Genomic DNA, 13,837 nt, shown 5'->3' with positions numbered 1-13,837 from the left:
TATATTTAAGATATCTTTCTAGCTCTTTAAATCTGAAACATTAAACAGTGAGGCTTGAAAATGTCGTCTACAGATCCGTGATGGTTTTGTCAGAAGAGTGCTGTACAGATGTCTCTGTAGTCTTTCCTCCCGTAAAATTATGAAGGAAGTATTTGGGACAGTGATCACGATTGGCTTTTGCCTTTTTCCCTTGTCATTTCAGTATGACAGTTCTCTCAAATTATGACATTAATCCTATTTTTGAGAAGCATCTACTCATTTTCTTACACAGAACTTAACAAAGGTGTCATGTTTGTTTTAAAATAACAAAGTACATTGTGCCTTTTAAACCTGCATGCCACCTCTTAACCATTGCCAATATGCTGTTTGTCACATATATTTGAAAAGCAAGTTTTTAAAAATATTCATTGGTCGTAGCTATAGCATATTAAATGTAATCACATGTGAGGTTCTGCTCTGTGCTGAATTTTTTTCTTTACCTCAGCCACCTGATTTTTTTCATAAAAATACTTAACTAAATAAGAACTTTGTTCTCTTGAGCTTGGGATATATTAATCACATCTTGTTCTGATGGTATTAAATAAGTCATATATTTTAAATTTATTCTTCCTGATCAGTGTATTTCTCCAATCACATTTTCCAGTTTCCTCTATGTGAAGGATTTACTAGTTAAATTCTATTCATACAAATTTTATGAATTGATTGGATTACTCTTGAATAATCTTTATCCTATTATTTATAATAAGATGTATTTGGTTTATATGAGGAATATTTAGCCATCAGTGCTAAAAACTGAATCCCAATAATTTGATTGTGTCTACTTCTGTTATTTGCATAGCATAGATATTCCAATTATAACTATCAATTTTTAGGAAAGGACTATCCAACTGTTAAGCCTGGTTGGACCTAGGGAAAATCATAGAAATAAAATTAACTTCAGGAATGACAAAAGGATCCAAATAGGAAGAAGACTTGAATTTCTTTGGGGAAATTGGTTATGTGACTATTTCTGTAACTTACATATTTTTCTTTGGACTAAAGGATATTGACAAAATTAAAGATATAGCCTACTAATAAGCAGTTCTTATGTATCTAAATATTTAAAAGCTTAATGGTTCTGATTATGGGCATTGTTTATGCCTACTTCACTGTGCTGTTTAGCAAAATGTTCTTCATTATTTTCAATTTTTCTCTTTAAAAATCTACTGCTCTCAGCTCTTAGGAGACATGCGGACTAAGGTATAGACATTGCTATTTTCTGACATCTTATGGTGCCATAACGTTCTTTTCTTGCCTTCATCAGTTTACCAGATGATAGTCTTCTATAAAAAATTCAAGTGGAAGTAATAGAATCCTTAGACCTACATCACTTTTCTGTCCATATGATTACATGATTATCAGTAGGGAGATAGTGTTTAAATAGTGTCCTGTGGGGGTTCTCATCCCTTTGGCCTGACTACTTTGCACAAATGCGATGATGTCATTGACACTATGTCTATAACAAAACTAGGAGCCTAACACAAAAGGTATCATGTTTTTGCCATCCTAAATTAAGTTGGTGCCTCCAAATCAAATCAATTTAGTGATGGAAAGTCACTGGAAAACTATTTTTAATTAAGTTCAGGTTATATTTCTTTCAGATTTTAAACTTGAACAATTTAAGTCACCTGTAGCTATGTAAAATTATTGTTCTTCAGTGTTTCATAGAAACATCTTCATCTCTCACCAGCCTGAATTCACATATCAGATTATTTAAAGATTTATTTCTGATTCTTTCAGGGAAATCTCAAATAATCTATTCTGTCTCATTTCACTTTTAATATTCAAGGTAAAATTAGTAGTTTTATTTATTAAATAATAACTTCAGATGTGAAGAAATCGAAGTAATACTTTCTTATATATATTGAAATAGATAGTTTAGACACATTAGGGTAAGCATGCAGAACCTTTAGGAGCTTGCTTCCTAAAAGTAAGAGTAAGCTAAACGGGCTGTCATCATTCTTTGTGATTTTCTTCTCAAAGAAACATCAGGGATGGGTACAAGTGAAGGAAGAGTGGCAGAGAAGTGATAATGGAAATGAAAGAAGAATAGAGGAAAAGGGAGGTAGAGAGACAGAAAAAGGAGAACTTTACACAGGAAACAGGTTTTTCTGATCCATTCTCATCCTTTGAAAAGGTTATAATTTCTTCATAACAACTCAGAGTTTTAGTACAGAGCCTGTTCGTTTACACTCTAGTAGTAGTTCTTGGTTTTCCACAAAAAGAAAAAAGGAAGAACCTCATGGTTTTAGCACTTCCCGCTTTACGTATCTGACTTCCGTATAGTAGTCTTACTCTGCTTCTACCACTCCCCATAGTTAAAGAATATTTCATCTCCTACTAACTCCTAAAACATGTTTTCTGAAAAAAAAACTAAAATTCGACATTTTATTATTACAATGATTAGCAGCATGCTTTACACTGATTTTTAAACAAAGGCCAGTCCTTTTCTGGTCAGTAGAAATCGTAAAATACCGGCATGTTATTTTAGCTACCACTAATGAGAGTCTTTATGTATAACAGAAAAAACCTGCGCGAAGAAGATACGAATCATATGGGATGCATTCAGACGATGATGCGAACAGCGATGCATCCAGTGCTTGCTCAGAACGCTCCTACAGCTCTCGGAATGGTAGTATTCCTACATACATGAGGCAGACAGAAGACGTGGCGGAAGTCCTCAACAGATGCGCTAGCTCCAACTGGTCAGAAAGGAAAGAAGGCCTGCTGGGTCTGCAGAACTTACTGAAAAATCAGAGAACGCTAAGGTGAGTTATAGTGTCTTCAGATGATTATCCTGTCTGTTGAGCTTTTTTGGGGGCACGGTGCTGGGTCTTCACTGCTGCGCGGCTTTGCTCTAGTTACGGCGAGCGTGACTGCTCCCTCCTCCCAGCGCACAGGCTTCTCACTGCGCCGGCTTCTCTTGCTGCAGAGCTTGGGCTCTAGGGCACTCCGGCTTCAGCGGCTGCGGGTCCTGGGCTCAGGAGTTGTGCTTTGCAGGCTCTGGAAAACAGGCTCAGTAGTTGTGGTGTAGGGGCTTAGTTGCTCCATGGCGTGTGGGATCTTCCTGGACTGGGGACCGCCTCTCCTACATTAACAGGCAGATTCTTTACCACTGAGCCACCTGGGAAGGCCCTGGTTAGCACTTTTTGACTTGACTTTTTCATAACACTTTAAAGATATTAGTTTGGGCTCATATGTGTCCTGAATTCAAAAAGTGGCATCAGAATATTATCCCAAGCCCTAACCCTTTAGGACCATCCATACTGTTATATTTTTAAATTATAATTATCTTGCTATATTTAAAGAAACATTATTAAATGAAACTTTTTATTCATAAGTAGTTATTAAGTAAAAATGTTATTAAATGAAAATAAATAATAAAGTATGCATAATATTAAAGTTGACTCATTTATTAAACTTCATTCCTGATAAGTTTTTTAGTGAGATGAAAGAATATTTATGTTTTCTTGAAAATGAAAGTATATTCCTGGTGTTCATGTGGTATTTGAATCCTGGTATAATATGAAATGGATTTGGAGTGAATTTCTCTAAGAACAGAAGTTTAGGGACTTCCCTGGTGGTCCAGTGGTTAAGATTCCATGCTTCCTCTACAGGGGGCACAGGTTTGATCCCTAGTTAAGGAACTAATATCCCACATGTCATGAGATGTCACCAATAAATAAAATAAAAAATTTTTTAAGTTTATATTGATTTTTAGTTGGGTTTGATTTGGTTTCCTGTCCTACTGGCTCTTGCTTGCTTTCCCCCTCTAAAGTCTGTATCGTTTTTATCTGTGTAGTGTTTTAAATCTCTATAGTCTATCCCTTTAAGAACCTAGTTTCAGAAAATTTGTAAGTTTCAGTATGGTGGAAAATAGAGGGCTACTTCCTGCCTTAATACCTGAAATTAGGGTTTGATTTTAGGAGGTATTAGAACTATATAATTTACAATAAGTGTTTGTCTATGTACTTCCTAATATATTTTAATTACATATTGTTCCAGTTCATGAATATTACATATTAGAGTTCATGAATCACTACAATAAATCATCATAATGTTGTTTCTGCCCCACTAAGATTAGATTAGTGTTAGGTTCAGTGTATTATTTTAAATGGCGAGGAAGTAGTCATAGTTTAGAAAGATTTTAGCCCTCAGGTGGCAAAATTTAAGAAAACATAAAAGCATTTAAAAGGGTAAGATTCATGTGCTGAGAATGTCATCTGTATAGTTTACTCTGCTGTGCTACATTAATAAAGTACAGTTGTATTTCTTTTCATATAACTTTCAACCTTTAAAATATTGTATGTATTGCTACAGAATTATTGTTGCATTTGATAAATTGTACTTAGCCCTGACTAGTAAATCCTACAAATTTCTTGATTTTGAGAGCTGAATTTTTTTTTTTTGGCTTAAAAAAAAAAGAAGCCCAAATATATATGTAAGTCACTTTTAAATGACTTCTTCCTACAGCAGTGTATTAATTAGCCACTTTATTATTTTGACAGTCGAGTTGAACTGAAAAGATTATGTGAAATCTTCACAAGAATGTTTGCTGATCCTCATGGCAAGGTATGTTTTAGTATTTAAGATTACTCCTATAAGGTGTCATTATTATATTGCCCCAAAAAAGAAGTAAATAATAACAAAAAACTATAAGCCATTTTTATTTATATATTGCCCTAAAATGGCCATGATCTTTTCAACATAATTGAAAATTGAGTATTTGGTATCATACGTAATTCAGAAGTTGCTCTCTGATAACTATTTAAGCTTCTCTAAAAGAGAGATTATCTAAGGCTATAAACTGAAGAATATATAGTCACATGCACGACTCTTCTACAATTAGTCAGGGTATTTGTATTACTAAAAACATTTTACTATTTGTAAAGGAAATAATTGGGATAAGTTGAAAAAAGTTTCTAACTTTTTATTCAGTTTTCTTCTCTATTAACAAATATATTCTTAAAAGAGCAATTTTGTAGACAAGAACTGCCATTAAAAAACAAAAAGCATAAAATACGGTTTTTTAAAGCACAAACTATGGGTGATATAGTTTGTGAGTAACAAAAGAGAAACGTTCCATATGTTGAAAGAGTTCATAAAAATCTCCAGAACTTCGTTCAGCTTTTAATGCTGATTAAAGTATATGTAAGTACTTATGTATACTCTGCATGTGTACTGTGAAATTTTTGTTTTAAAATGTAAAATTTTGTCATAAAATGTACTCATTTGTTCTATTTTCAGCAATGTGTTTGACAGTGGTGAAATTTTATTCAATATCTTCCTTTAGGACACCAGCTGTCTACATGAGAATTTCTAACCTAAGTGAGAGGGAAATCATAAGAAAAATATTTATGAATTTTGCTTCATTTTTTTTATTGTCTTCGCTTTATTGTTGCACATTTCATTCCTCCTCATTTTTTTCTATTTTCAGTATTTTCATTACTTGTGACACTACTTAAAGATACTAAAATCCCACTCTTCACATAAACTAAAATCTGGCTAAGGATTATAAACTGTCTTACCTTTAAAGCAATAATTTCCAAAGATTATCCTTTTGTCTCAAGGCATATTTATTTTATCCAAGAATGCAAGATCCCATTAAAGACAGAAAGCACACTAAGTTTATAATTTTTTATTTTGTTATTTATTTTTTTTTAAGTTTATAATTTTTAAACTGAGCTTGTAGATAACTATACCATTTTATACTGATATTACTACCACTAATTACTGTAAGAATTGTTATAATGGAAGAATTTCTATAAATCCTAAACAAATTAACTGTTGCTTTTTTGTTGTTGTTGTTAGCAGTATGAGTTAAAGGACAAGACAGTTATGATCTGTGTGGACTTGTTTTATTAAATAATATTTTGTTAATAATCTACAACTTTTAAAAATAGAGTTTTAAAACATCTTCAATAAGTAATATAATTCATCTGTAGTGGAAGGTATGAGAGTGAGGTTATTATTTCTTGAAGTCACAGTTTTTTATTTTTTATTAGGACAGTAATGCAATTTAGTTGGATCCTAGGATTTAACAGTAATAAAGAGAATTTTTTTAAACAGTCTCTTGTAGAAAAAAATTTTTTAATGAAGTAAATTTTAAAATTAAAGTCTCTTGAAGATCAAATAGGAAAGCCAAATTTGATGTTGGTGAAGCACAGGTGTTTGGCCTCCCTTAGTAAATATGGAGAACCAGCCACGGTCCTCCCTATAGGTGTCAGGAAGGAGACTTTCTGTTTTTTTCCTGTGGGGTTTTATAACAGCGTACAATCCCTATTGATCCATCTGGCTTTGCTTTGTTTTTTGTTTTTGTTTTTTAGTTATTTCACTAAATACAGATATAAAGGGGAGATTTTTGTTAACTCGTTTTGCTTAGCTTTTATTTGGTGGTTGTCCATCAGAGACTGCCAGTAATGTAATTAATTAAGAATAAACTGGCTGTATCAGCATACAGTGGGGGTTTAAAAATATCAGGGCTTGATTTGAGTTTTTGCGTGTCTTTATATTGTTCAGTAGTAGCTATCCCTCCTTTTTAATTTTATAAAGTACGAATAGTCCAGTCATTCGAATCAAGCAGCTGTTCTTGATGCTTTCTGTTCCTTCCAAGTAAAATTTTAGTTTCAGTTTCCCAGCTGCTGTCTATCAAGAGTTGGTTTTTTCTTTCCCCCTCCCTATAAAGGGCCAGGCAGTATATATTTTCAGCTTTGTGGACCATAATGATCTCTGTTACAGCTCTGCCATTATAGCACAAAGGCATCTTTTGACAGTATCTAAACAAGTGACCATGGCTAGGTGTCCATAAAACTTTACTTATGAACATTGAAATACTAATTTTCATCAAATTATCATGTGTCACTAAATAGCCTTTTGTTTTGATTTAAAAAAAAAAAAAAGCTATTTTAAAATGTAAAACCAGTCTTAGCTTGCAGACTATAGTTTCCCAACCCCTGTTGTATACAATCAACTCTAATGATTGACACATTGACACTAAAATAAAAACATGTTCAAGGGACTTCCCTGGTGGTCCAGTGGCTAAGACTCTGAGCTCCCAGTGCAGGGGGCCCAGGTTCAATCCCTGGTCATGGAGCTAGAGCCCACATGCTACAACTAAGACCCAGAGCAGCCAAATGAAAAAAAAAAAATGTTCAAGAACCTCTGCTCATGGTCATGCCACTGGTGGAAGGTCGAGACTGTTGACCGGTACCAGAAACAGTGTACCAGTCCCTGGTGGGTTAAATCAACCTTTATTCCTATATACGCTGTCCATTTCTGATCTGTGATTTTGGTCTAAAAGCTCAGTCCTGCCTTGCTTTTCTCTTCTGTCCTCCATAGAGACTGTGTCAAATTAGTCTCTCCTTAAATTTAACTCTAGCCCTGTTCACCTCTCATCTTGTACCCCGACCATTTGTCCTGGGCTCTTAGCTTACCAAGAAAATAGACGCCATCCAACAGAAACTCCATTTCCTGCCTCCAAATCAGCAAAATTAATTGCACATAAGCCCATTCTTTCTACCTTTTCTCCTATGGAAATGGCAGGAGGTCTTACCTTGAAGCTGTTGGCAGCCTCGTAAACATGTACTCTGTTTTTTTGCTAATATACTCTCATCTGCTTGGTCTTCCAGGAATTTTTCATAAATTTCAACTTGCTCTTTGACATCCCTTTTTATTTTTCAGCTTTGTTGTAAGTGTATTCAGTTTACCTTTTCTGACACTAAGGAATGTGGTGTGGGAGAGGAGGAGAAGGGTTGTTTTCTGTTGTGTCTGATCCAATCTTCCTCACAGCAGACAGCCTCTCTTTTCAGACACCTGTCTCTGCTTGTTTTACTAGTGTTGCTGTAGCTTAGAGCATTGCCCTAGGCCCTCCTTTTTCACTCTGTACCTTATTTGAAGCTTGTCGCCCACTTTATCCTGATGACTCTCAAATGATACTTCCAGCCCATATTTTTCTCCTTCACTTACCTAGTTACATGCCTTTGGCTCATTAAAACTATTTTTCCTCTTGAGTCACGTTATCTCGTTAGATGAAGCCACCATCCCCTCACTGGGCATCATTCTAGAGATTTTCTCAGTCCTAATTGATTCAACCTTCTAAATATTTCCATTCTCACTACTCATTCTTGGCACAATTGCCTTTGGCCTGCTGCACCTCCTCCCCACCTTCTGTCCCTAAATTCTCTTTCACTCTGCATCCTTGAATAATCTTTCTAAAAGGTAAATCTTTTCTCTTGACTTAAAACTCTTCAGTGACTACTCATTACTCTCAAGAAAATATTCAAACAAAGCCTGCCATTTTGGCTTGTTATTCCCTTTTCACTCTCAACCCACCCTGAAAACTATGCTCATTTCCCCAGATGTGCCCTGCACTTTTCCTCATAGCCTTGAAACAGATCATCAGAGTCATTTCTCTTTCTTTCCTCAAATATGCTCTCCACATGAATTGGAATCACTTATCTGTAACCTCAACCATCCTGAGAGCTCACAGGGCAGAAACCATCTGAAGCCTTGGCCCCAGAATGGGCCGTAGGGTTTCAGAGACACTTCCTATCAAGAGGTTGGTCGGGTGGACTTTGCCTTGTCCTTTTCAGCTGAAGTCAACATTTCAGTCTCTTAATAGCTCTGAAAAGTAGCAGTAGACCACCTGCTGTCCCCAGCAGAAATAGGAGACCTAGAGAACCAGGGTGTGAGCGGCAGCCCCGTCTCCTTTCATCTGGGATCACCTCCAGCCCCTAGAGCGTTTCTCTTGTTTGTGTTAGTAAGTATCTGAGTCCAGCTGAAATACCAGGTGAACTCCACTATACAGTAAAGACATCCCAGAAAGGAAGGGCTGGAAAAGAGCTCTTTTTAAGTACAGTTGAAATAGATGCTACTTTTTTTTTTTTCTGTGACATGAGTAATGTGGTTGGCATTACAGTGTACAAGCTGAAATTATTTGATGTCCATAACTTGGTAAACTTTTTCAACTTTCAGATACTACTGATTCAGTCGTGGTATCTGTATGAAAGTAATTTAGATTATAAAGCTGCAAATGTGTAGTTTAAAGCCTCTTAATATTTTCCTGAGAGACTGTACCACACAGTGATAACAAATATGAGTAGTGGAGCTAGATTGCTTTGGTTCAAATCCTACCTCCATCACTCTTTAGCAGTGTGTGCCTTGTGCATGGGTTTCTTAATCTGTAAAATAGAGTTAATAAGATGCGGTGATGATTAAGTGAGTTAATGTATGTAAAGTCCTTATAACACAATAAGCACTACATAAGTTTTTTTTTTAATAAGTAAGTTTGAAAAATTAAGGAATTCAAGGCAGATTTTTTTTTTTGATTGCTCTAGAACACTTTTTCCTCCAAATGTAAGGTGTGTCAGAAAGCTTATCCCCTGTGATTCTGACAGTTGACACAGAAGGAATACTTGAGGAGAGCCACCTTTACTGAAGAACATGCTTTGATTTGACATATTATGTTCTGTGTAGTCCTGCCTGCCTACAGGTCTTAGAATCAAGAGACCAAATATGCATCTTACCTGGGGAATATTAAAAGTTGTAGTATCTTTTTACCTCCATACAATAGTAAGTGTTCCAGTCCTTCACAGAAATAATTTAACTTGTGAATACATTGCTTCTCAAGAGGGGGAAAGAATAAACGAAAAATTCTTAGATACTATGCTTTGGAAGCAAATGTTGGCACTGTTCAGAAATGTTGGCAGGTGTCTGTTAGTCTTAGATTCTTTCCAGAAGTTGAAATTCAAGGATAGTAGGGTCTGAAAAGAAGGGAGTTTTCCTCTTTTTTTATTTGTAAATTTTCTTGGCAAGAAAATGAGAGAGAAATACAGGAAAACCACATATTCTTCTCATACACCATTCATTTAATTCTTGTGTTAAAAACTATTTTGAGTTTGTCATAAAACTTTGGAAAACATTTGTCATTTTTATTTTCTAAGTGTTTTTCTTCCATACAGGAACTTGGCATTGATGGCGACTAATTTGTGTGTTTTTCTTTTTTTTCTTTTTTTCCTTTTGCATGCTGTCCCCTGTGTTGGAACTCTCAATAGAGAGTAAGTTGGTTCAATATTTGTTGGAAACCTAACTTTACTGCATGACTGTGAAATTAACCCTTTTTCTCTATTTTCTCTCCCAAAGAGTTCATGCAGTGTTGGAACCTTTGCAATCCACGAAATGCTATCTGCAGTTACGCAAACTGTCATTCTGTTTGGAGATGTGCTTTTTAATCTACTAATTAATCTAATTTGATTATGTTCTTCTGTTCTATATTTGATGACTGGCACACCTAAGATATGGGGGCTTCCCTGGGGCTCAGTGGTAAAGAATCTGCCTGCAATGCAGGAGACCCAGATTTGATTCCTGGGTTGGGAAGATCCCCTGGAGAAGGGAATGGCAACCCACTCCAGTATTCTTGCCTGGAGAATCCCATGGACAGAAGAGCCTGGCGGGCTGCAGTCCAGGGGGTCACACAGAGTGGACATGACTGAGCGACTGACACACACCTGATATAAGCAGGGCTGCCTCAATTGTAATAACACAAATACTACAGTTCTTTCCCCAGTGAACTACAGTTGTGAAATATGTAGGATTATACATTGAGTCTGTTGAAGGTTGATTTCATTGAATTATTTAAAAAAATAGTTCCCAAGTTTCACAATCAGGTTTTAGAAATGGAGTTCTAACCTCTTCGTATGCACTTTCTACTGCTCTGCTGATGGTGTCCCGTAAAAGGGGACAGAGCAGCTTAAGGAGCAGTGACCTCAGCCTTCTCTTCTGAAATCAGATGCTTAGCCCAATGTTTTACTAGTATATCCACTTTTCTCTTTCTCCTTTAATCATAGATAAGGAAATGGGAGAATATCAACATCTATCTGACAGTGAACTCTTTGTGATATAGCAGTCACATGAAATTTTATGCAAACTTCCAATGTATATTTTGGATGAAGATATATATGTGTGTGTGTGTGTATGCATAAGCATTTTGAAAAATAATAGTATAATTCTATATGTAAAGTACTATTAGTACACATTTACAGTTTTATTCAGCTATACTCACATTTTATCTAATCAAAAGAAATTTCTACTTAAGAGACTCAGACACGTCTTCCTGAAGAAAATAGCAGTTCAGATCTTGACAGGAACATAAACTTTGGATTATATCGGGATGAGAAGAAAGGGCCTCCTACAAATGACTACCCTGAGTCCAGAGAAGTGGGAGATGTCAGAAAGTTTATAGTAAAGAAAACCTTGGCTGTAGTGAAAGGAAGGTCATCCATATCTTCCCTTGCATTGAGAAAAGGGGTTGGTTACCAAGGTAAATTTTACTCAACTAAAAGAAAATTCTTACTTTTAAGGGAACTTTTCCTATAGTTTAATCAGACAACTTTTTAATTGCATCCTCAGCCTCTGATAACTTAAGATTTGGTTCTGACTGGTGGCATAAGACTGAAATAGAGCCACTGTTCTCAAATGCTATGTATTCCAGATAGGAAGATAGCATATATACAGAAAAAGTCAAAGAGCACTGCAAAGGCCTCCCAAGTACCAGTTGCAAATAGGGATGGACAGTGGCTGTTGTTTAAAGATATCCCAGAAGCTGTTTGGCTGGGACTTGAGTGGTAAACTTTGTAGGGAGTCATGTACTTTGTGTAAACAGAAGGATTAGAGAGTGATAGGAAATCTGGAGTGTGTGGGATACGTGTTTAGGGATGAAGACTTTATGTTGCCGAATTGTCCAACATCAGTCTGAAGAGTTAGAACCTCATCTAAGCATTTGAGACATTATTCTATAGACAGTGAAGGGACATTAAAGAATTTTGTTTCTGTCAAAAGAGTGATGTCACCATCTGACAGACAGAAGTCTGAGTTGGCCTGCTGTTTTGTAAATAAAGTTTTACTGAAACAGAACTGTGTTCACTTGTCTGCGTAGTGTCTGTGGCTGTGCTGTGATGACAGAGTTGAAGAGTGCAACCCACATCATATGGCCTGCAAAGCCTAGAATATCTGCTTTCTGGCCTGTTAGAGAGATCCAGACTTGAGGTCGGAAATGCCTGGTGCCTACAGTGATGTTGTGATCGACAGATTTGAGTAAGGCCAAAAGTGAGAGCTATCATAGAGATTATTATGGGGCCTAGAAGGCTAGATCAGAGAGGCTCTGTCAAGGAAGTCATAATTTCGATGAAAAGAGAATCAGGATGAAGATCTACGAGATCTCCTCACATTCAGGGTACAAAAGGAAAATGCCTGGTAACAATGAAAAAAGGGAGAGAAGAAGAGGAAAACCAGTGTCAAACTATGGAATGGCCAGGCGTACTAAGCTCATGAAAAAGCTGTGACATTTCTCTATTGGAAGGTAATTGATGGGCGCAGTAGGATGGAAACTGCAGGCAGAATTCTTGAGACAGTGTCTTCTGCACTGGGAAACAAATAATTCTGGTTGAGAATAGAAGAGTAAAGATAGACGAGACCATCGAGAGCAAGAATACAGGTGGAAAGACTAGTCTTAGAAATAAAATTGGCTCTTCCTTGGAGAAAGAGTTATTATAAGGATAGCTATAGAAGAAATCAGAGGGGAGAGTCAGTGGAGAATTTTATTATGAATGGCAGTCAAGTAGATGAAGAAGTTGTCCAGTTATAGAGTGTATGGAACACAACTAAAAGCCAAGTGACTTAGCCATTGATGAACTGTGGAAACCTTGAGCAAGTAAGTCCCTTAATTTTCTAGTTCTCAATTTTCTGAGAATCAGATAAAATGAGAGAGCTGACTTAGGCATTCTAATGCCTTTGATTTTCGAAATGGATTTTGGTATAGTGAAAACTTAAAGTTGGAATCCTAAGGAAAATAGGCAGCAGTTGAAACAGTAAGAGTGAAAGTGAACCAGAGAATTAGAGAGTGTTGTGCTGGCCCACCAGGTTTAAGGGGCTAGCAGGAAGCCCTGATTTGTCATGTTTGTTATAATTCCCGAGGTGTAAATAGTCCCAGATGGCTGATTTCAAGCCGCCAACCATCTCACAAAATTCCCGAATATTTAATGTTTGCCTTTGTAGGCAGGTACTGACTAACACCAGGACGTCACTGGACAGATTTGCTAGTCAGAGTGAGTACTAGGTTAGGTACATGTATTTGTTACTGAGTAGGTCTGTTGAAGTCCCTCAGGCCCTGAGACAGTTCAGTGAAGCTGTGGTCCAAGTGGTTCTGATAGGGTAGGACTGGAGTTAGCGAATCTGCATTGTGATTAAGAACAGTGTTGAGGCACAGGTACCTACTGCCTTGAGATCAGAGGTAACAAATTTTAGGTAGTCGTACTGTCTGCTTTTACAAATAGAGTCTTAAGCAAAGTGTATTTTTTCTAAGGCTTCCCAGGTGGCACAGTGGTAAAGAATCTGCCCGCTAGTGCAGAAGATACAAGAGATACAGGTTGGAGCCCTGGAGCAGAAAGATCCACTTGAGTAGGAAATGGCAACCCACTCTAGTATTCTTACCTGGAAAATTCCATAGACATACAGGTCTGGCGAGCTATGTTCATTCCACGCAGTTGCAAAGAGTCAGACACGACTGAGTGCATGCGCACAAGCACATCTTTTTCTAACTCGAATTAAGATGTTAAGAAGCTTCGTTACAATTCTGGTAGATAAAAAGTCCTTCATTTCTAACGTAAGAGAAAAAACAGAAATTTGTGTATAATTACATAAAGGAAAGTCAAGAAATACATATTGAGAGTAAAACTCTAAATTTTAAATTAGCATACTTACTTTGAACTTTTTTAAATCATAGATTTTATAATCCATTGGGATT

General features: G+C 36.4%; 1 protein-coding gene across 50 annotated transcripts in view; it reads left to right on the top strand.

Annotated features, from left to right (window-relative positions):
- CLASP2 (cytoplasmic linker associated protein 2) overlaps window positions 1-13,837 on the top strand; it is a 180,004-nt gene that overhangs the window by 129,656 nt on the left and 36,511 nt on the right. For 27 of the 50 annotated variants that reach the window (XM_060402732.1, XM_060402731.1, XM_060402745.1 and 24 more), the window contains 3 exons: window positions 1,216-1,239; window positions 2,563-2,807; window positions 4,548-4,611. In XM_060402732.1, the coding sequence (XP_060258715.1) occupies window positions 1,216-1,239; window positions 2,563-2,807; window positions 4,548-4,611 (333 nt within the window). The remainder of the gene's footprint in view (window positions 1-1,215; window positions 1,240-2,562; window positions 2,808-4,547; window positions 4,612-13,837) is intronic. The other 23 variants (XM_060402730.1, XM_060402752.1, XM_060402750.1 and 20 more) reach the window with 1 other exon arrangement.

The sequence above is a fragment of the Ovis aries genome, chromosome 19 (assembly GCF_016772045.2).
Source record: "Ovis aries strain OAR_USU_Benz2616 breed Rambouillet chromosome 19, ARS-UI_Ramb_v3.0, whole genome shotgun sequence".
NCBI lineage: Eukaryota > Metazoa > Chordata > Mammalia > Artiodactyla > Bovidae > Ovis > Ovis aries.
This window is presented reverse-complemented; position numbering and strand designations above follow the sequence as displayed.